Source organism: Zonotrichia leucophrys, chromosome 1A, assembly GCF_028769735.1.
Source record: "Zonotrichia leucophrys gambelii isolate GWCS_2022_RI chromosome 1A, RI_Zleu_2.0, whole genome shotgun sequence".
Taxonomy (NCBI): Eukaryota; Metazoa; Chordata; class Aves; order Passeriformes; family Passerellidae; genus Zonotrichia; species Zonotrichia leucophrys.
The window spans coordinates 10,496,663-10,517,500 of NC_088170.1; the positions used below are offsets into that span (position 1 = coordinate 10,496,663).

Genomic DNA, 20,838 nt, shown 5'->3' on the forward strand with positions numbered 1-20,838 from the left:
GCTTGGGCTCGGAGCAGCAGCTGGAGCTGAGAAGAGGTGGGCACAGGAGTGTGTCCATGACCCATGCATGGTCCCAGGTCACCAGCTCTTTGGGCATAAGTAACCTATGGCCCAGGAAAAACCTACACAGACATGTCTGCAGATGGTGTCACAGTTGCTCAGCATAGGCACATCACCTTTGTTTCTTCCTTCCAGCCTGTTTTGTCTATTCCTACTCAGGAGTAAAGCTGTCTTGCAGAAAGAATGGCCAAAGTAGTTTGATGCATTATCAAATGCAGAGAAAAGAATTTGCTTTATGAAACAGTGGGTGAATTTTCTGCACAAACACATATTTTATCTTAATTGCAGCCTTCCATGTGATTGCAATGTAACTGAGAAGATGATTACCAGCAACAGATTATCCGTTCCTTTCAAAGCTTCTTGGTGTTTTGCTCTTTGTCTAAGGCTTACATTTTAAGCAAGAAAAACAAGTTGTCCTGTGAATACCTCAGGTGAGAAGGTGGTCTGTTGTTTACTGTACTGAACAGTAACTCAAACATTGGGCTTAATTCAGTTCTCTCTCTCTGTACAACCAAATAACACAGCACAACATTTGTGATATGGGAATGGTGCTTCCCCACTCCACAAGAGGACCAAGCCCACTAATATTCCAGAAGCATTCAGATTGCTGAGAGGCAGGGTTGCACTGATACACTTTGAAGAGAGCCCTGGGTTTCATGTGGGTTCTTCTTAAGAATTCTTTAAAAACCTAGAAATGTTCCAGAGAGTGCTTTGCTTTTAAAAGGTTTTCCTGCAGAAGAAGAGGAGGATTTTGAAGTAGAGCAGTGCCTGCCTGTTCCTTGCACAGCTGCTGAGTGGAACACATTGTTTAGCTGGTTCTGTGGATGTGGCCATCAGGTGTGGTCAGGTCCAGCAGAGACCACTGTTGTACACTAATAGACCTTCTTGGTGCAATAGCCCAGTGTCTTTGGCTGTACTGTACCCAGTGCTGGAAGAGCTGTGACTTGTGATTACTTGGCCCAAGCCAGGACCTCAGCATTCCCCTCTGCGGCAGACTCAGGATCTGTGCCTGTGGGGAATGGTGGGGAATGCTTCTGGACCCAAAGCTCATCCCATTGCTAGGGAGCAGTTTGTTTCTGAGAACTGGTGGCATGAGTTTAGTCATTTTGTAGGGAACAAACATTAAACAGCTCAGTGAATGACCTTGTAGAAAGAAAATGCAAAGAAAGGAAGTCAAGCAAACTGTTTTTAGTGTGACTCAGTCATTCTTTCCTGAGATTTTTACTCCTTCTTATGAGAGCTGTTGCTCTGTGTGTGTCTATGCCTTCCCACCAGGACAACTTTGTGATGTGGAAGATGAAAAAAACTGGGTATTGAGTTCTTGTCCAGTCTCTTAGGTCCTCTGGACTGGTGATAATGAACTAGCTTTTGGACTGAGGTTTCAGAAACTCCAGGATTAAACAATTTCTTGGCAACAGCCTCTGGCTCCTCCAGAAAACAGCACTTTGCTCAATCTTTACCTATACAATGGCTCTCCATCATGTCCTTGGCCAGCATGGAGACCTTTCTTTTCTCTGTCCCACTCTTTCATTTCTCCTGGACCTTTCATGCATTTGCATTTGTTCTTCACTCTGATCAGCCTTTCCATGGCAAATAAGTAGAATACCATTAGGTGGTTGGAAAAATGTAACAGACATAGTATCCCTTTGTGCAATCCCAAACACCTGGGCCTGAAAGTCCATCTTTGTGGCTTTGGACTTCACTGGAATTTCGGTCATTTTTTTCCCTTCTTTGCTGGGGAGCTGGAATGCTGAAGCATCCGCACCCTCCTGTCATTGCACACACACTGTTGGAGTTTTTGCAATGCAAACATAATGATATGGATCTGGCAGCTTGGATGGTGCAGCTCATTGAGCAGATGCCAATAACAGCTGAATATTAGATATTATTAAGAAGAAGATATAAAATAAAGCTGTGAGATAGCATATGTTGGCTGGTAGCAAATATCTTCTAGATGCTTGGAAGGATGAGATTCAGCTTGGGAGTTACTTTGATAAAACTATTGCACCATTGCTGCCAGCTCAGTGTATGTATTCAAAACAGAAGGATTTTGGAAACACTGAGTAGTAAAGGTCAGCACATACATTCCTAGTCAAGCTATCATGGCACTGAGATTTGCTGCACAACAAGGCTGGGATCCCTGTGGCAGTTTAAAGCCATGAATGCTCCCTGCATTTTGCTACTCCATCAAGAAATTCAGAAGGATGCAGCAGACCTAATTTTTCTCATGGTGATGGTGCCTGAGTTGGCTTTATCTGGCCTAAGAAGAGCTGGTGGCTGCAGTGCCCAGGCTGGGGATGGCAAAGGTGCCTTACATGGGCACTGACTGCTGCATGACCAACCTCTGAAACCTATGAGTTAAGATCTTGCTGGTGTTTCAATAATGATGTGTCCCAGCACTCTCCTTCCACCTGCTTGGAGTCATCCTCATAAGAAGAGATGAGTAAGCAGCAACACCTGTGGCAGGCAGTGCCTGTGAAGGACCTGCAGATAGAGTGAGACAAGCACAGGTCAGCACCCTGCCTGCAGCACCTACCCCTGGGTGCTGGAGGTGGGTGGAGAGGGACCTGCCTGTGCCCAGCAAGGAGGAAACCTGACTCCTGGGAGCTGGATCCCAAACAAACAGTGCTGCCGGCGCTGTAAAAAGTAAATAGCAGAGGAGATACAGCCAGAAAATAGAAAAGGTCTTCTCCTCCGAGCCTGAGACACCACAGAGGTAAGAAAGCTTTGCTAAATAACAAGTATTTAGTAAAATCTTGCTTATTATTGGGGGTGTCTGATAATTTGTGTGATCAGATAGCCCCACTCTCACCTGCAGGAAAAATTCTCAGCCAGAGAAGGTCTCTGACCTTACTGACAGAGTTCCCAGGTGGTGTCACAGGCAGCACTGCATGTTGTATGGCCTTTGTGCCTCACAGCCCTCTGGAGAGGGGTCACAGCATCATTCCAATGGGTCCCAGCAGCGGTTTCACTGTACTCTTGGTTGTTCCCTTCAGCTGGAGGATTTTTATTTTCCCTGCCAGCAACAGCTTTGTCACTGCTGTTCTTTTGGCTCTTGCAATTGGTGTTTAGTTGGATTTACAAACAGAGGGAAACGTGTGACTCCCTGAAGATAGACACTAGCTGCTCCATTAAGGCAAACAGGGCTGCAAAGGTTTGGGATGAGCAAAACTCAGGTTGGTAGGAAATGTTAGGAGGTTTACTGTGCCTGCACGGATTTCTGGTGTTGAGGTGCTGGAGAATGTATCCCACCTGCTTACCAGCTGCTATTTGTGGTTTTATTTGTGCTAGAGACTAGTGTGGTTCTCACACTAGATACTGTCCACCATCTGCTGCCTCTGAGGGTGTCTGGCTACTGTGGGGTGCTGGAGGTGGCCCTGCAGCCTTCTGCTTGAGCACAGGACCCTCACTGTGAGCTCTGCACAGCAGCACCAGGAACTGGGGTTCCCTCCCTTGCTGTGGAAGAGTTGTGGCACTTCCCAGAAGGAATGCCCATAGCCCAGAGCAGGCACCAGTGAAATGCCCCAAGACCTCTCAGCAAAGAGTAGCAGGGCATCCCAGCATCAGGATGGGTGGGCAAAGGCCCAGGCCTTGATGCTTGTCCTGCCACCACTGTGGGCTGTGCCTGCCGCAGACATTTTGGAGGAGAGTGTTTGTTTAACCTGACACAGTGTGATGTGGCAGCTGAGAGTAGAATGTGTTTGCAGGTCTCTAGTCACAAAGGAATAGAAAAGGAGAAGAACAGGTGCCCAGATTTTGTTATTGCAGAGCCTTTGGCTATTCAGATACACAGTAAATCTTTACCTCTTCCTGTGGGCTCTTCCAGGCACCTTCTTTGGTTTTTGTTGAGCTGGTTCCACTTGAAAATAGTCCCTAGCTGTTGGCCATCATAATCAGCTGGTGACTCTGTGGCACTGCTGAGAGACAGATGTAACCAATATACTTTGCATATTCTTTGGTGCTGGGCTGTAATGACCTGTGACAGGAAGGTCAGTGCATGTGACCCAGCTGACTAATCTGCCATTAGTCCTTAATGGCCCCCTTTTAACTGTACCTCAGTATAGGATCTGGGTGTCCATGCTGTAGTGCTGTAATTCCATGCTTTCTGTGTTCCTGCTGCCCTCTATCTCAAAGGGAATTTTGTATCTCTCATTAAATGCTCTCAGCCATTAATTCCCTCCAGCTCTCACCCTTCTGCAGCCTCCCTGCAGCCTGGGCCAAGCCCAGCACTCTTGAAGGGAGGTCATCGAAGGAAAGGGGGTCAGCAAAGTGCAGATGCAGTGCCTGAGCATGCACTCAGCAGGAAAGGTTGTGGGTTTAACCAGTCAGTGTGCTTAGGATTAACATGAGTTTTTCTGACGAGGAAAAGCAACAGTGGCCAAAAGAGGCCAAAAGATCTAGTGCTGAAAGCCAGAAACACTGGCAGGGGAATCCAGCTTCCAGTTGCAATCCAGAATGCATGGCTGTGTTTATGGGTGCCCTGAGAGGATGGGGATTAGTGTGCCAAGGGATGAGGCAGATGGGTTGGTTTGCAGCAGGAAGCTGTGTGCTGTGATGGTGTTTGCAGGGGTCCCAGGATGAGGGAAGAGATGAGAATGTTGACTCCATGTTTCAGAAGTCTTGATTTATTATTTTATGATAATTAAATATTTTATGGTATATTATATTAAAACAGTACTAAAAGAATAGAAGAAAGGATTTCGTCAGAAGGCTGGCTAAGAATAGAAAAGGAATGATAACAAAATCCTGTGACTGACTGAGACAGTCCAGACAGCTGGACTGTGATTGGCCATTAATTAGAAACAACCCCATGAGACCAATCACAGATGCACCTGTTGCATTCCACAGCAGCAGATAACCGTTGTTTACATTTTGTTCCTGAGGCTTCTCAGTTTCTCAGGAGAAAAAGTCCTAAGGAAAGGATTTTCCATAAAACATGTGTGTTGTCTGGGGTTAGGGAGCTGGCTGGGTCCCCTGGCTCTGCCTCAGTGGGGGCTCCCACCACACTGAGCACTTGCAGAGTGCAGCACCTCTACTCAAACCCAGCTCCACTGGGGAGCCTCCAACAGGGACAACCACTACTGGTTGTATCAGGTCTTGGCTCCTGGAGATGCAGCATCTTTTAGAATGGCACTGCATTTCACTGCCCTCTGGGCTGGAGAAATTGTCACATGCTCTCTTGTCTTAGCAGGTCTCCAGTCTTCCCTAAGGCAATCCCTAGACTTTCTATAAAAGTAGCCAGTGTGATGTGATGACTGATATCTCTCCATTCAATTAACTTACTCTGTGATGTTTCTATGTGTTTTTCACCAAAACCCTAATGGGAAGGGACATCTTCCAATAGCTGCATGAAACCCATATTTGACTGTATCTGAAAGTTTCCACTCCAGTGTGAGAAACTGCCTTGCTGTTTTCTCGTTCAAGTGACTGTTGTGAGATTTCACAGGTAAATCCTAGCCTTGCCTGCAGTGACAGTGGATCCCAGCAGGAGCTGAGATGGCCACTGCACCAAAAGAGGCAGAAAATGCTATTGGCTTGGAGGAAATCCACACAGAGAGAAAAGAGCCACCAAAAGGTGGGTTTCTATTGACAGGACTGGAAATTTGGGTCCTTGTTTAGCTGGGGTAGAGGGAGGGTCCTCAGTTGTGCCACTCCAGCCACTTAAAATCTCTGTACATGGAACCACAACATCAGCATCCTACATTCCCCTCCCACCACACCTACCAGGCTGGTAGCTGCTGCCTATGGCAGTGGGAAGAGCTGGGTGGCTTGGCTTTTCTCAGGCCTCTGCTTTGTGTAAACACTTCATTATATTGGTAATTTGAGGATTCATTTAATTGGAATAATTTTTGAAATGTTACTCTGTTTCAAAAGCATTTTAAATAGCACAAGGCTGTCCTTCCTCCGTTTGTGCTGGCTGCTGTTTCAGCCCTGCCACCAGGACATCCAGGGGCTGGTCAGTGGACATAAAGCTGGTAGATGTTCCCAGGCTTTTTCCTGGTGCAGTCCCACAGGAGCATGAGAAATTTTTTATGAAAAGGAGGTACAATTTGACTGCTGATAAGTTTTGTGTCTTAATTCTCTTTTCATGTTTAGGACAAAAGACATTTACAGTGGAAGAAGCTGTGGAAACCATTGGGTTTGGGAGGTTCCATATCATGCTTTTCCTCATCATGGGCAGCACTGGGGTAGGTATCTGAGCCATCTGTGCTGGCCTGAAAAAAGCTTTCTTCTCATTTTTCTCATTGCTGTGCAACAACAACCATAGGCACATACTGCTGCCAGCCCATTTTTTCCATACATACCTTCTCAAGCAGGATTTCTGCTATTTTCATCCTTGGTGAAAATAGATTTTGGTCCTATTGATATCAGACCCATTTCAGGGCAAAGCTGAGTGGGTTGGCCCAGAGCATCATGGTTTGGTCCCTGTTCTGGGGCAATGTCAGGACATGTCTTCAATTAGGGCCAGAAGGTTAAGTTCAGCTTTGCAGCTGTATTTTTCATGTCATCCCCATGGCACCCAAATCCTGTGCAAGCTGGCTCAGAATGCCAGGCATCTTCTCACCCCTGGCTACCTGAAAAATTTCATAACTTTTATGGTCTTGGGTTAATTGTGTATCTGTTTTGGGAACTTGGGCAAAAGCTGAAGGCTAGGCTGGGCTAAAGATGTAATGAGGGTCTATCCATGACGATTGCTGCAGCTGAGGTTAAAAAGTCTGAACTTGTGTGTAAATAGTCAGCTCGTTCCTAACTGAAGCCAGCACTGGGGCACAGAGCCATGGAGCAATGATGTTTTTAACTAAAAATAGTTTTAAAAGTTCATGTTAGATGCCTGAATCCACAGCTAGGTACCCAACCAAGCAGATTGGTTTCCAGAGACAGTTGAAGATCTTCTAATAACCCAGCAGGGTAAGAGTTTTCTCTGCCAAGGATGACTCTTTCCAAACTTCCCAGATACACAGTGTACCTGTACCTGCTTTCTTGGTGTACCTTTCTCTCCTCCCTGTCACCCAGACCTCCCAGATCAGGCACAGGGCTCAGACCACTATAGAGGTACCATGGCTTCACAGGACTGTTCTGACATGGTGGAGCTGCCATGGCTGCAGGCCTTGTAGGACTGAGAGATGTTTCCCTTCTTGCTAACGCACACACTTGCTCCCAAAGGTGGTTGAAGCCATGGAGATCATGCTGATAGCTGTTGTGTCCCCTCTCATCCGATGCGAGTGGCAGCTCCAAGACTGGCAGGTGGCTTTAGTGACGACAGTGAGTGACTCATGTTCCCCTAAACTGGTCTTCCACCATATGGCCATAATCTTGGGTACCACCATGGGTTTTGGAAAGCACATTTCCCAGCAAACCAAATTCCTAGGTTTTGGCAGGGACAAGAACAGCGCCACAACTGCAGACATCAGAAATGAAGCTGATGAGAGCAGAGGTCCATGCCCAGAGCAAGTAATGCCAAAGCAAATCCCCACTTTCACATTCTTATTTTGAAAACCCTGCGACCCACCCCCAGCTTTGAGGGTTGCAGCAGTGAGTGCCTACACAAAGGAAGCCACCCCCTGAAAGCCTCTCCCTTGTGGTTCTGGGCACCACAGTTCATCCTGCTGCCCTGAGAAACACACAGCTCACCCACAGCTCAAAGAGCAGAGCTGCCCCATGTGTCTGGGAATGGGTCCTCCACAGCTGTGTTCCAATTCCCCTCAGATGGTGTTTTTTGGCTACATGGTGTTCAGCCTAGTGCTTGGGCTCCTGGCTGACCGCTACGGCCGCTGGAAGGTGAGTGACTGCTGGAGCGCGCATCCTTTTCCTGCGCTCTACAGGAGCCATGCACCTGGCTGAGCCTGTGCCTCAATGACCCTAATTCCTGCTCTTTTGCAGATCCTGCTGCTCTCCTTTCTCTGGGCAGCCTATTTCTCCCTGCTGACCTCATTTGCCCCGTCCTACGCCTGGTTTGTGTTCCTGCGGGCCATGGTGGGAGGCGGCGTGTCGGGCCACGCGCAAGGGTAAGGCTGTGCCAGCCGCCTTCCTGAGGAGGTAACAGAGGGGCTGCAAGGGGAAAGGGACCAAATTCCCACATCACCTTCAAACAAAAAGCCATTCTGTAATTTCAACAAATCCCAGCAACTGACCTAATCTGCAGTTCCCAAGGACTCCTGAGGACCAGAATAGAGGGGGCAGCTGGTTTACATTAAACTGGTAACAGAGGGATTATTAAGCACATATAAAAGCAATTAGACAGGTAACAGATGAGTTACCTGTCTAATTATTTTTATGAGTAAAATGAGTAAAGGCTGCTTCCTCCTTAAAAAAAAAGTCACAACAATTCTGCTTAAGTAGAAAATTATTTTTGAATTATGTGAAGCGTTCCCACTGAGATTAAGTTTTTGTCTTGTTGGTACAGGATGTGAGGAAAAAAAATTCACAATATTAACAACCACTTCTCTAGGGGCCTGGAAAAATAGGGGTTTTTTTGTTGACTCTCTTATGGAAACAAATGAAACATTTCAGCACCATCCATGGTTCCTGGTTGCTGCCCACAAAGGAAAGCCACAAACTGCCACAAAGCCCAAAAGCCCTTTGCTGAAGGAAAGGACATAGGGGAGACAGAGGTACTGTTGGGAGAAGGCACCAGAGTCATACATCTGTTGAGCTGCTGACACAGCCTCCCTCACAAGAGGGCCCCCATTCCCTGGCCATGGAGGCTGCTCATGAGCCTCATGAGGGCGGAAGGAAATTGAACATTTTATAAAAGACTTCACTGGCTGAGACAGAAGGAGCCACTGAGGTTCTCTTCCCACCTCTCTTTCCCTGCTAAGGAAACAAAATTCACACTGGGGAGCTTGAGAGATGCCTGTGCCACAAGCTCCCTGCCCCAAGGGCATGCCAACCATTTAAAAAGTGGAACAGAGTTTTCCGTATTTCATGGGAAAAAAGCCTTTACTAAAATGTTCATTTCTATGAACACATGCCTGTGCTGACACCTCAGTCACCCCACAGGACCTTCCCATAGGTTTCCTGATATATGGACTGCAGTTTTTACCTGCTTGTATCCCACAGCCATGGGCTGGAAAGGATTCATGCCTTGTGTTTCCCTTGCATGTAATTTGGTGCTGGAGTGGGAGGAATATTGAACAGGGATTCCTTGTCTGTGGGTGCTCAAGGTGGAAGAGGGATGGTAAGAGGGATAATATTCCTTCTATGAGTTGAGCTGAAATGTTACTTGATTTGTATAGAAATTCTCATTGCAACTGTATTTCTACTTTTTTTTCCCCTCTTTTGCTAGACTTATCATAAAAACGGAATTTTTGCCCACCAAATATCGGGGATACATGTTGCCCTTATCTCAGGTAAAAGTGAGCACATCACTGTTTTTTCTGTCTCCAAGTCCCAAGAGATTACTTAAAGCCACCCAGCAGTGGCTTAAGTACAATTGTATCCACAGCAAATTATTGGTTTTTACCTGGAGCTAATTAAGACTCCCTTCACTGTCCTTCCCCAAATGTTTGTCTTTCCCTTTTTCCTCCCACCCAAGCCCAGCTTCTCAGACAGCCACAGGATGGCTCAGTTGAACCTCAGCATTCCCTAGCACATTCCCCCATCTGTCCACAGAACTGGATCGGAAGGGAAGAAAATAAACAAATCATTGCTGTGTGTTCATGTTCTAACCCCTTGCTTTCCCTTGGAAAGGTGTTTTGGTTGGCAGGATCCTTGCTGATCATTGGCCTGGCATCAGTGGTGAACCCAACCATCGGCTGGCGGTGGTTGATCAGAATTGCCTCCATCCCTGGCATCCTTCTCATCCTGGTGTTCAAGGTAGGAAGATCTCCACTCTCCACTCCCAGCTGTACTGCCACTGCCCTGATGTCTGCCCAGGCACCATTGCCCTCCACCCTTTTCATCCTGGGGTTCTTCTTGTGTCCTCCTTTCTCCTCTTCAGTTCTCTCACTCAGCAGCTTGGTAAGGTCCTGAAGTCCTGGTGGGGCTGCAGACCAGCTTCTGGGAGATGCCACCTTGCTGGTGATGGCCTGGCTTTACTGGTCTGCTGTAGCCCTTCAGCAGCCCAGGTTCCAGTGTCCAGGTTGCCAGCAGCACCCAGGGATTGTGGTGATGGGCCAGGCACCAAGAGGAAGACAGGCTGGATAGTAGGAAAAAAATGACAGATAATACCTTCAGTCTAATGCTGAGCACAGCACACTCTCTTCAGTCTTAACATTTTCTAGGGCTGAGGAAAGTAGCCTCCGTGAAGTGTTCACAGAGTGCCAGGGTAAACCACAGTTTCCCCAGGTTTCCTTCTGCTTCAGGAAAACCAGTCTTGGAGAATCTGGTTTGTGGAGGATGGTGTGGAAAATCCCTGCTTACAGTGCTCATGGGCACTGCAGTGCTGAGCTGTAGCTGCTGGGGGTTATAGAGATGGAAAAGCTCTTCCTGCAGCTGGGTGAATGCACAGTTCCATCTGGGGCACTACCTGGGCAGGCAAATGTAAGGTTGCTGTGTCACCCATATAACCTGGATGTTTACTTTCCCTGAATATTTTTGCCAGAAAATTTGGATAGCTGAAGTTTGTCATCCAGGGGAAAAAAAAAGAGAGAGTTAGTATACATACCTTAAAAAGTGGTCTTTTATTAATATTTGACTGAAATAGATGTAATTGTTTATAATTTAATAGAGCAATTTAATTTAAAAACTGTTTTATTTTGGAAACAGTATCAAATGCTAGTGACGACTTACATTTCAACCACTTCTTCCTTTTTATTAAAATGGCCTTGTTGTGCCTTCTAAAACTTTTGCTTCAGCACTAATATGTGCCTCATCTCATTTTAGAACATCAATTAATTCAGGATTGTTTTTGTTAAACCTGTGTCTTTGGCTTTCACCTTTCACAAGCTCTTGACCCAGATCAGTGGCAGACCCCAGGGAGCTAGACCCCAAATGGGTTTGTTGGGCAGGGTGTCCCCCCAGCATGGGGAATGGGGGGCTGGGGCACACAGAGTACCCCAGTGACCACCTTGACCATGACCAGAGTGACCTGTGACTACTCTGAGAGTAACCACCTGTTCTTCATGATCGCCTTGTCCACCTTGATCCTGCAACCTTGAGAGTGACCACCTGAACCCTGTGACCACCAGGACCCTCTGACCCCTCTGAGAGTGTCAACTTGACCTTGGGGCCACCTTGACCACCTCATTCACTTTGAAACTGACCACCTTGACCCTATGACCACCCAAACCTTGAGGCCACCTGGACCCTCTGACCACCCTGAGAGTGACCACCTGGATCTTAGAGCCACTTTGGCCATGACCACCTTGACCCTGTGACCACTTTGACCATGACCACCTTGAGAGTGACCACCTGACCTTGGGACTACCTTGACCCCTTGTCCATCTTCACCACCTTGAGAGTGACCACCCTGAGAGTGACCACCTGGACCTTGTGACCACCTTGACCATGACCCCAAAGACTCCAAATCCCAAAAACCCCAAAACCCCAAACAACAAAACCCCCAAATCCCAAAACCAGAGTCCCTCAAACCCCCAAAACCCCCAAATCCCCAAACCACCAAGCCTCAAAATCCCCAAAAACCTCAAATCCCAAACCCAAAATCCCAAAACCCATGGCTGGGCAGGGAAGGACAGACAGCATGCTCCAGCTCATGGGGTGCCCTGTGCCGCCCTGAGCAGGCTCCTGGGCACGATGTGAAGCTGTGAGTAGAACAGGAGAGGTGCAGAAAGGCTTCCTGCTCTGTTTCCAGTTCATCCCGGAGTCGGCTCGGTACAACGTGTCCACAGGGAACGCGGGGGCTGCACTGGCCACACTGCAGAGGATAGCCAGGATCAACGGGGCGGCCGTGCCAGAGGGACACCTGAGGGAGCCTGCCCAGGTGAGTCTAGGGGTCCAGCCCATCCATCCCAGGAGGGCTGCCAGCATCTGGGCTTCAGGGAGGGAGCGGGACTGCCAACCACATCTTGCTCTGATCTTGCATCCTCCTTGCCTGATTCTTTTCCAAACAACTGCTGAAAGTAATGTTGAAGATGTCAGTTTTCTTTTGGAGAAATGTGGCAGTGTTCACAGGGGTCTCAGGTTGAGGGAAGAGACTAGGATCTGTCTCTATATTTCAGAAGTCTTGATTTATTATTTTATAATATATATTGCTTTAAAACTATACCAAAAGAATAGAAGAAAATGTTTCATCAGAAGGCTAGCTAAGCTAAGAATAGAATAGCGAAGAATGATAACAAAAGCTTCTGTCGCTGACAGAGTCTAAGCTAACTGACTGTGATTGGCCATTAATTAGAAACAACTCTATGAGACCAATCACAGACGCACCTGTTGCATTCCACAGCAGCAGATAATCATTGTTTACATTTTGTTCCTGAGGTCCCTCTGAGCTTCTTAGGAGGAAAAATCCTAAGGAAAGGATTTTTCATGAAAAGATGGCTGCGACAGAGAAACAGTAACCTTGGCCTTCAAAATTGAATGGAATTTTTTGCTCTTTTTTTCTTAGCTGTGAATAATTTTGGGCTAAGAAAATATTTTCTTCCTTTCCCTACTGGCAAAGCATGCTGTTCCTTATTGCCCGCCCATCCTGCAGGGGTGTTCCCTCTGCCATGGGATCTGGAACTGTCCCTTGGGGTCTCTCTCAGTGCGGTGACTGGGCAGGCTGCACAGATCCCTGCCATGAGGTCAACCCAGCGCTCCCAGAGGCTTCTCCAAGCCTCTGGCCTGGCTTGTCCACTGTGTCCCAGGACCACAGATCCTGAGTGTGGAGCCACAGACCAGCAGGAGCGGGTCAAAGGAGGAGAGACCTTTTCACTGATAGCATTACCTGTACCTGTAAGCAGCTGAGCAGCTCAGGAATGGATTGCTGCTGGACTGAAATGACCAAAAACATGTGTGGGTGTCCTTTGACCCCAAGACAGGAAGATAAGACAAATCCATTGTTCAGGGCCTCAAAATTATTCAGCTCTTTTAAATCCCTTTCCTGGATCTTTTTCCTGCATATTCAATCCCACAGGCACCGAGTATTGTCCTTAGCAATTCATGCAAGGTGGTGCTATTGTATTGGAATTAGTTAGGATTAAAGCTTCCCAGTAATTTAATTGAATTTATGTAATGGACCCACATTGGATGTGGGAAGGGCTGTTGTTAGTTTTGCCCTCTCCCGGGCTTAACCAATGAGGAAAATAAAAATAAAGGCAATCCACACCATCCCTGTGAACTTGTCTCCTCGCAGTGGTGGGACCCTGGAGGGCAGCAGGCCAGGCAGGGCCCCCAGTGCCTGCCAGTCTCTGCTCACTGGCACTTCAGGTCCCCAGAAAGATGTGTGTGTCCAAAAGCTTGCTTCACAGGCAAAGCAGTGAGAGCCGACAGAAGTCCCAGCAATGCTGGCCCCCCAAAAGCAGCCAGGGCCCCTCTGGCACCATCACAGTCACAATGGCACCAGACTGCTCAGATCTGGGCATCCTTTGGGGCCAGGAGAGCTCAGGATGTTTTCTTCTCCCCTCCTCCATCCTTTGCAGTGCAGCTTCCTGTGGGTTTGTTTTGGGAAGCAGGGCTTTGCTCCCTGGAGGTTTGCTGGGTGCTGTGTTGCGCCATCTGTCTGTGCCACAAGCAGCCTGGGGACAGGGGGAGCACAGGAGGGCCTGGCATGCCAATTGCTCTCACAGATGCCTTTATAGAAACTTCTATTTCTATTGTATGATTTTCAGGAAAGAAGGGGAAGATTCAAGGACCTCATCCACCCCAAATACCTCAGAACCACTTTGCAGATATGGATCATATGGTAAATATTTTTTGTCTCTGGCTTATCAGCTCATTCTCTTGGTTGACAGTGTGCAGGGAGCAGGATTCTCCCATTGACTCTGCCTTTAACAGGACACCACTCTGCCTCTGATGGTGGCAGGGTGAAGCGACATGGATCACCACAGGTTTGTCCTGTTTCAGACCACACCTCAGACACCCTGACTTGTTGCTGTTAACTGAGGCAGAAAAGGGCTGGACTTCCAGGATGGTGCTATGAGTCCTTCCTCAGGACAGAGCAGCTCCTGGGAGCCAGGAGAGAGCCATGGGGCAGAGCCCACACCTGACTGCAGAGGGACCAGCTGTGTGCCTGCAGCTCTCCTTCCCTGCTCGGGGAAAACTTATTCTCCCCAGGGATGGCCAAAGGACTGCTGAGACAGGGCTCTGACAGAAACATATTCACCATTACCAGTGCTACTCCCAGGGGGAAATTAAGGCTGAAGAGACAGGTTTCATATGCAGCGTTCCCAGGAGCTGTATGCAAGGGTAATACATGTTTCATTGGCTTTGCTCTCTGGAATGGAAATGTATAAATAATAGGTCTGTGGGAACCCATCAACCCAAAATGTTGTGAAGTCAGGCCTTGAATTTTTTATGTTTCTTTTCCCCTTGACTTCTATGAATGTTATGAAATATCTTTTTGTTTTTTTATCTTTCTTTGTCTCCTAGTTGTCCCAGGAGCTCCTGGTTCATTCTCAGGTCTGCATTTCCATCCCCTCCAGCATTCTCTGCCTTCCCAGGTGGCCCAAATTCTGCTGCTCATTTCTGAAACTGCCAGGGGGGATAAAAAAGTGAAAATTACTTTTCACCCTGCTTATGATCAGGTGTATTCTGAATTACTTGATAATGACAAAGCAAGGCTGCCCTCACCTGGGTCCCCCAGGGGGTCACAAGTCCTGTCAGCAAACCTGATCCAGCATGGGCTGCTCTCTCTCCACAGACCCACAGGTCCTGTCAGGAGCCTGCTCCAGCATGGGCTTCCCGTGGGGTCACAGCCTCCTTCAGGCACCCACCTGTTTTGGCATGAGAACCTCCAAAGGCTGCAGGTGGATCTCTGCTCCACTGTGGACTTCCATGGGCTGCAGGGCACAGCTGCCTCACCATGGGAAGCATGGGAATCTCTGTTCTGGCACCTGGAGCACCTCCTGCCTTTCATTCTTTACTGACTTGGGTGTTTCTCACACCAGAGATGTTTCTCACACGTGTTCTCACTTCTTTGTCTGGCTGCTGTTGCTCTTGCACAGTTTTTTCCAGTTCTAACAAATGTTATCCCCAAGGCACTACCGGTATTGCTGATGGGCTCAGCCTTGGTCAGCAGCTGGAGTTTGCTGGCATCGGCTCTGTTGGGCAGGGAGGAAGCTTCCAGAAGCTTCCCATAGAAGCCACCCCTGTAGTCCCAACCCACTCCCAAAACCTGGCCATGCAAACCCAATACAAAGCTGAACTATGAGCTGGGGTGAGGTTTACTGAGAAAGAGCAGTGCCTGGACATAGGAAGGAGGGGAGTGCCATGGCACAGGTGACCAGTGGCCTGGTGGATGCCTGAGCCACCTCTCTGCTCCAGCTAAGGGGCTCCATCATGCAGAGCTGGTGCAAGCAGCAGCAGAGTGTGGTCACCAATTGTTTCAGTGTTGTGAGGGTCCCCAGGATGAGGTGAGAGATGACAATTGACTCCAAATTCTCAGAAGGCTGATTATGGTATATTATGGTATATTATTATATTATATTATATTATAGTATAGTATAGTATAGTATAGTATATTATATTATAGTATAGTATATTATAGTATATTATAGTATATTATATTGTAGTATATTGTAGTATATTGTAGTATATTGTAGTATATTATATTGTAGTATATTGTAGTATAGTATATTGTAGTATATGAAAATTATATACTAAAACTATACTAAAGAAAGAGAAAGGAGACATCAGATGGCTAGACAAGAATGAATAATGAAAACTTGTGAGACTCAGAGTCTGACACAATAGTCTGTGATTGGTCATTAAGTTAAAACAATTCACATGGAACCAATCCAAGATGCAACTGTTGGTAAGCAACCTCCTAAACCATATTCCAAGCAATCAGATAATTATTGTTTACATTTCTTTTCTGAGGCTTCTCAGCTTCTCAGGAGAAAAATCCTGCAAAGGGATTTTTCACAAAATATGACAGTGACAGCAGAGATTCCAGGGCACCCCAAACCTGCTGCATTTGAGTTTTCTCACCTTACCCATCACTGCTGCACCTCACTGCAGCATTTCTCCCCACAGGCTTGGCATAGCTTTCGCTTATTATGGCGTTATCTTGGCCAGTGCTGAGCTGCTGGAGCGGGACCCTGTGTGTGGCTCTGCAGCCCTAGCCCTGCAGGACTCCAGTGATGACTCTGAGGAGAGCCACAGCCCCTGCCACTGCCACTTCTTTGGGCCTGCTGCCTACCAGAGCATGATCATCAGCACAGCCGGAGAGATCGCACGTAACCTCTTCCCTCATTCCCACTGCCATTCTCCTCTAACAGTGCTCACTGCAAAGGTTTGAGCTGTGCCTGCACTTGGTGACAGGGGCTGACACGAACTGGGCACTGCTGGCAGCTTCTGGGATATACAGACCACGAGCCTGTGGCTCCTGGCTCAGTGGGGCACACCTCAGGCTGGGCTGTGGGCAGGGTGTCTTGGTTTGGAAAGACAGGAGTCTGCTAAGGAAGGCGGGAGCCTCCCCCTGAAATGGAAAGTATAAACCCTCCCCACCCCTCCGAATTGCTATAAATTTCAAATTAAGGGGCTCTCAGGCAAAATATATGGGAGCAGGAAATAACAGTTCTTTAATAAGGAAGAAAAAAAAAAGGATAAAATAAACAATGCACTACACTAGAACAACACTGACAGAGTCAGATCCCAACCTGACACCCTGTAGGTCAGGGTGTTGGTAACAGTCCAATAGGAAATGTGGCTGCAGTCCTCCTGGAGTGTCAGCTGTGGTTCTGTTGGAGCAAGGGAGATCTGTAGAAAAGGGTATAGTCTTCCTCTGAAGATCCAGTGGAAGGAGAGGCAGCTGCTGTTCCTCTGGGAAATCCACTGGAGAAGCTGTGCTGGTGTTTCAGAACTTCTGGATTATATCTGGGTAGGAATACTTGGCTCCTCCCTCTGGGCAGAGCATCTCAGAGTGGGACGTTATAGTTCTTATCAGTCATGCAGTGACATTCAATAGCCTGTTATCAGCAGATTCCCTCCCGAGGGAGGAGTGATTGTGATCACTCAGAGAGAGAGATAAGGCAAACTGCCCACTTGACAAAAGACAGCTGCCATACAGATGGTAATAGAATACATCTTGCCTTGCAATCTGGAACAGCAGAAGGAGCAAAACCACCCAGGCCTGTGCTGCTCACGCGGCCGTGCCTTCCTTGCATGGCTCAGGACAGACATTGGTGTCCTGCCTCAGCACAGCCAATTTCAGGGCAGCACAGGCTGCACCATCTGAGGGGAAGGGTGAAACATAAGGGGCATGGGGGCAAATAACAAACTTTGAGTGCAGGAAGAGAATTATAGTGTTTGTGCATTTTACAGGATGTTTGGTAGGCACCAGGTATCTTTGAGTAACACTGTGTAAGGTCTGTCAAGGCAGACAATCATTGCAGTTAGATCATCAAGTGTTTAATGGTTTTCCTTTTTATTTCCAGTGAATCCTGTGAACATTCTCAGCATCAATCTCCTTGGAAGACGTCTAAGCCTGTGTATCACCATGGGATGTACAGCTCTATTCTTTCTTCTCCTTAATATCTGCACCTCAAGGTACTCTGGCTCAGACTATATGTCTTGTTTGAGGGTATGCAATGCTGAGGGCAGGAGCTCTGGTATTCTCAGGTCACCAGTCTGCCAGGCCAGTAATTCTTGTAGGTCTAAGAAAAGCCTCGGACAGGCTCTCCTTTTCCTGGGAAAGCTGTGGCATCAGATTCTGTGGTGCAGTGGTGTGCAGAGGGGCTCACTTGTACTACTGAGCCCACATGGCTTCCCCTAAGCATCCAACAAGCTTCTTTCTGGCACAGTCCAGAAAATTAAGAAATGTGTGAACAACATGCACTGGAAAGAAGTTATATTTTTCATTCCATTTTTTCTCCTTTTTCTTTCTTTCTGGCATCTCTGCTGATGCTGCTTGGTGACATTAACTCTGCTCCACATGGCTTTCTCTCCAGGGCAGGCATGGTTGGCTTTCTCTTCATGCTGCGTGCCTTGGTTTCAGCCAACTTCAACACCATCTACATTTACACAGCAGAGGTGGGTTCTCCTTGAGGTATGTTGAGCTGCTTGGAGGCTTCAAAATACCTTTTGTGTATACACAAGAATGCTGCCTGCTAGCTTGTGGACTAGTTAAGAGTCACCTTCCTAGAATTGTGTATCTCTGGCATCTTGGCTGCAGTGTTTTCATATGCAAGATGAATAAAGGAGTCAGAAAACTAGCTTGGAGATGACAGGAGTAGATGTGAGTGAGGGAAGAGGAGTGCCCTACTAAGCCAGCTGTTGCTCAGCTCCTATAAAACATTATTTTTGAGGATGTTGGGTACCACTGTCTTCTAAAATCCACAGTCTTTCCCCTATTTAACCCCCACAGTGAGAAAACAGACTACCACTAAAAGGAACATTTTCCAGCACTTAAGGGGCTGTATGAGGTAGTATATGGGGTTATATCTAGGATTCTTTTCACTTAATGGAAATTGCAATGTTCTGTCTGCAAAAGGTTTTAATCCTTTAAAGAGCTTTTCTTTCACACAAGTTTGCAGCCATGAGTTCTGTGAGTAAAGTTTAAATTGTTGGGTTTGGGTTTTTTTTGTTCTTTCAAAAAAAATGTATGGTGTTAAATGGATTTCCTTGTTAATTGATTAAAGTGATCCAAAGCAAACAGAAGTAGCTCCCTTGCACTTTTAATAGTGCACTGTAATATTTAAACTTGCACCTGGCCTTAATACCACAATTTTAGCAGTTTTGAATAAGTTGCTGTTGATGTAAAGACCATTGCTGTACCAGCCAAACCATAAATCAATTCTACTCACAATTTAATCAATGATCCAAATCTTTTGAGCCAAGTGCCTGGGCTATTCTTTAATAACTTACTGAATTTGCTTGGCCCAGTAAAGTATTAAAAAAGGCTTAAATGAGTATACTTGCTAAAATCTGTGAATATTAAGAGGACTAAAAATTCAGTAAAATTCACATTTAAGTGTTTCATTGGCACAGGTGTTGGGGAAGTGTGAAAGATAAACAACACAAGGCATATTTTTCTGAGCCTATTTCTTACTGGGATCTGTTGTTCTTTTTCTTTCTTCTAAACAAAGGTGCTATTGATAAAAATGAATAGGCAGACTTGAACTCTGCAGACAATATCTTTTCTTCCTGCTTTCAAGTTACAGGAGGGCCCAGTAGTATAAACAAAATTTTTCCTTTACCATCCAATCTAACCTCTGTGATTTTGATCATAGGGCCAGGAAATGAAGTAGTGGTAGTGATGCTAAACAAATGCTAAACAAAGGGGAATCACAGCCAGCTTTGACTTGCCATAAAACTTTACTTGGGGCAAAAAAATGAGATATTTGTGATGACTCAAATGAGGCCCAAGGGAGCTTTTATTTCTTTTCATATCTTATCCCATTAGCTGCCCTTGATAACACAATGGGTCTCTCTGATGAAAAATTTTAAAAAGCAAAAGGAAAGTACAGATATTGCAGATTGCTGTTGCATTAATCCAATTTATTTCTGGCGTGTTTTAGGTTTATCCCACCACAATGCGAGCACTGGGGATGGGGACAAGTGGGGCATTGTGCCGTGTGGGAGCAATGGTGGCTCCTTTTATATCACAGGTAAGAGCATGCTTGATAGTGTTGGTAGACATGCTGAACATTACCATCAAATACAGAGATGTCCCTGAAATTCATCCAAAAAAAAGGGAGGATGTAATCAATTCCCTCCCAACCCCATATACAGAGTGCTTGGGTGGTCCATGCCAGATGCAGCTTTAAGAAACTCTCATCACAGAGTTCAGCTCACTAGTATTTGAAACTTTCTGAAAGCTCTTAAGGTTCACAAGATACTGTTTTTTCTATTGTGGAGTCTCTCAGGCACTTGTGACCCTTTGTCCACTCTTAATTGCTATTTAGTGCCAATCCCCCACACCAACGAGCTGCTGTTTGATGTTCTTTGACCTGCAGGTTCTCATGAGTGCTTCTTTCTTGGGAGCCCTGTGTCTCTTCTCCTCTGTGTGCATCATCTGTGCCATCTCTGCAGTGACACTGCCCATTGAGACCAAGGGCAGGGCCCTGCAGGTGGGTACCACACCCCAGGAGCTCCTGTGGCTCTAAAAGCTGTTGGGGACTTGTGATGATGCAGCCAGAATGCAAGCCCAGCTCTCCTGAGGTTTCTCAAGCCTGACAGCCACTCACAGGAATGTGCTGAAGGAAAAGCAGCTTGAACCACTGCCATCCCATTTGCCCAAAGCTTGCTTCTTGTGAAAGAACAAGCCAGGCTGCCTGCCCCAGCCACCTCATGTCAGTATGTGAGCTTCAGCTGGTGCAAGCCCCTCTTTACATCTCTCTCCAATCCGAACTTGAAGGTGCAGCTTCTCAGGCACATGCTCTGCTCTACCGTTGCTGCAAGGAGAGAGGACAACAGATGCACAGAGCACCTAAAGTACCAAAGTAATTTCTTAATCAAATTCAAGGCCCCTTCATCAGTCCATCAGCTACACACTTGTAGTCAGTGTTCTCTATAAAGCAATTAGCCAATACACTAAGCCCAAAGATTAAGAGGGAAAGTTTAAATGTGTAAGTCACACCAGTTAATACAGAGGAGGTGGTGAGCAGTCCTGTGATTCCAATAAATTCAACTACACCAACATGGAGATTTTCATGGCATGCAGCAGCATGGCCACACCAGTCTGTGTCTAATCAATTTCAACATTCTATTCTATTCTATTCTATTCTATTCTATTCT

At 46.8% G+C, this 20,838-nt stretch overlaps 1 protein-coding gene across 7 annotated transcripts; it reads left to right on the forward strand.

Annotated features, from left to right (window-relative positions):
• The first annotated feature begins 2,542 nt into the window (after nucleotides 1-2,542).
• Nucleotides 2,543-20,735, forward strand: SVOPL (SVOP like). 7 transcript variants are annotated; one of them, XM_064730475.1, is made up of 15 exons: nucleotides 2,543-2,776; nucleotides 5,507-5,635; nucleotides 6,157-6,248; nucleotides 7,225-7,323; nucleotides 7,768-7,839; nucleotides 7,942-8,066; nucleotides 9,347-9,410; nucleotides 9,751-9,876; nucleotides 11,813-11,941; nucleotides 13,770-13,843; nucleotides 16,120-16,337; nucleotides 17,538-17,649; nucleotides 18,051-18,132; nucleotides 19,620-19,709; nucleotides 20,058-20,735. In XM_064730475.1, exons 2-15 carry the CDS (start codon nucleotides 5,557-5,559, stop codon nucleotides 20,205-20,207), a joined length of 1,512 nt encoding a protein of 503 aa, XP_064586545.1. In that variant the 5' UTR covers nucleotides 2,543-2,776; nucleotides 5,507-5,556; the 3' UTR covers nucleotides 20,208-20,735. The 7 variants fall into 7 exon arrangements, with proteins under 7 accessions (XP_064586545.1, XP_064586561.1, XP_064586554.1 ...); XM_064730491.1 differs by having other exon boundaries at nucleotides 16,135-16,337; XM_064730484.1 differs by having other exon boundaries at nucleotides 5,518-5,635.
• The last annotated feature ends 103 nt before the right edge of the window (nucleotides 20,736-20,838 follow it).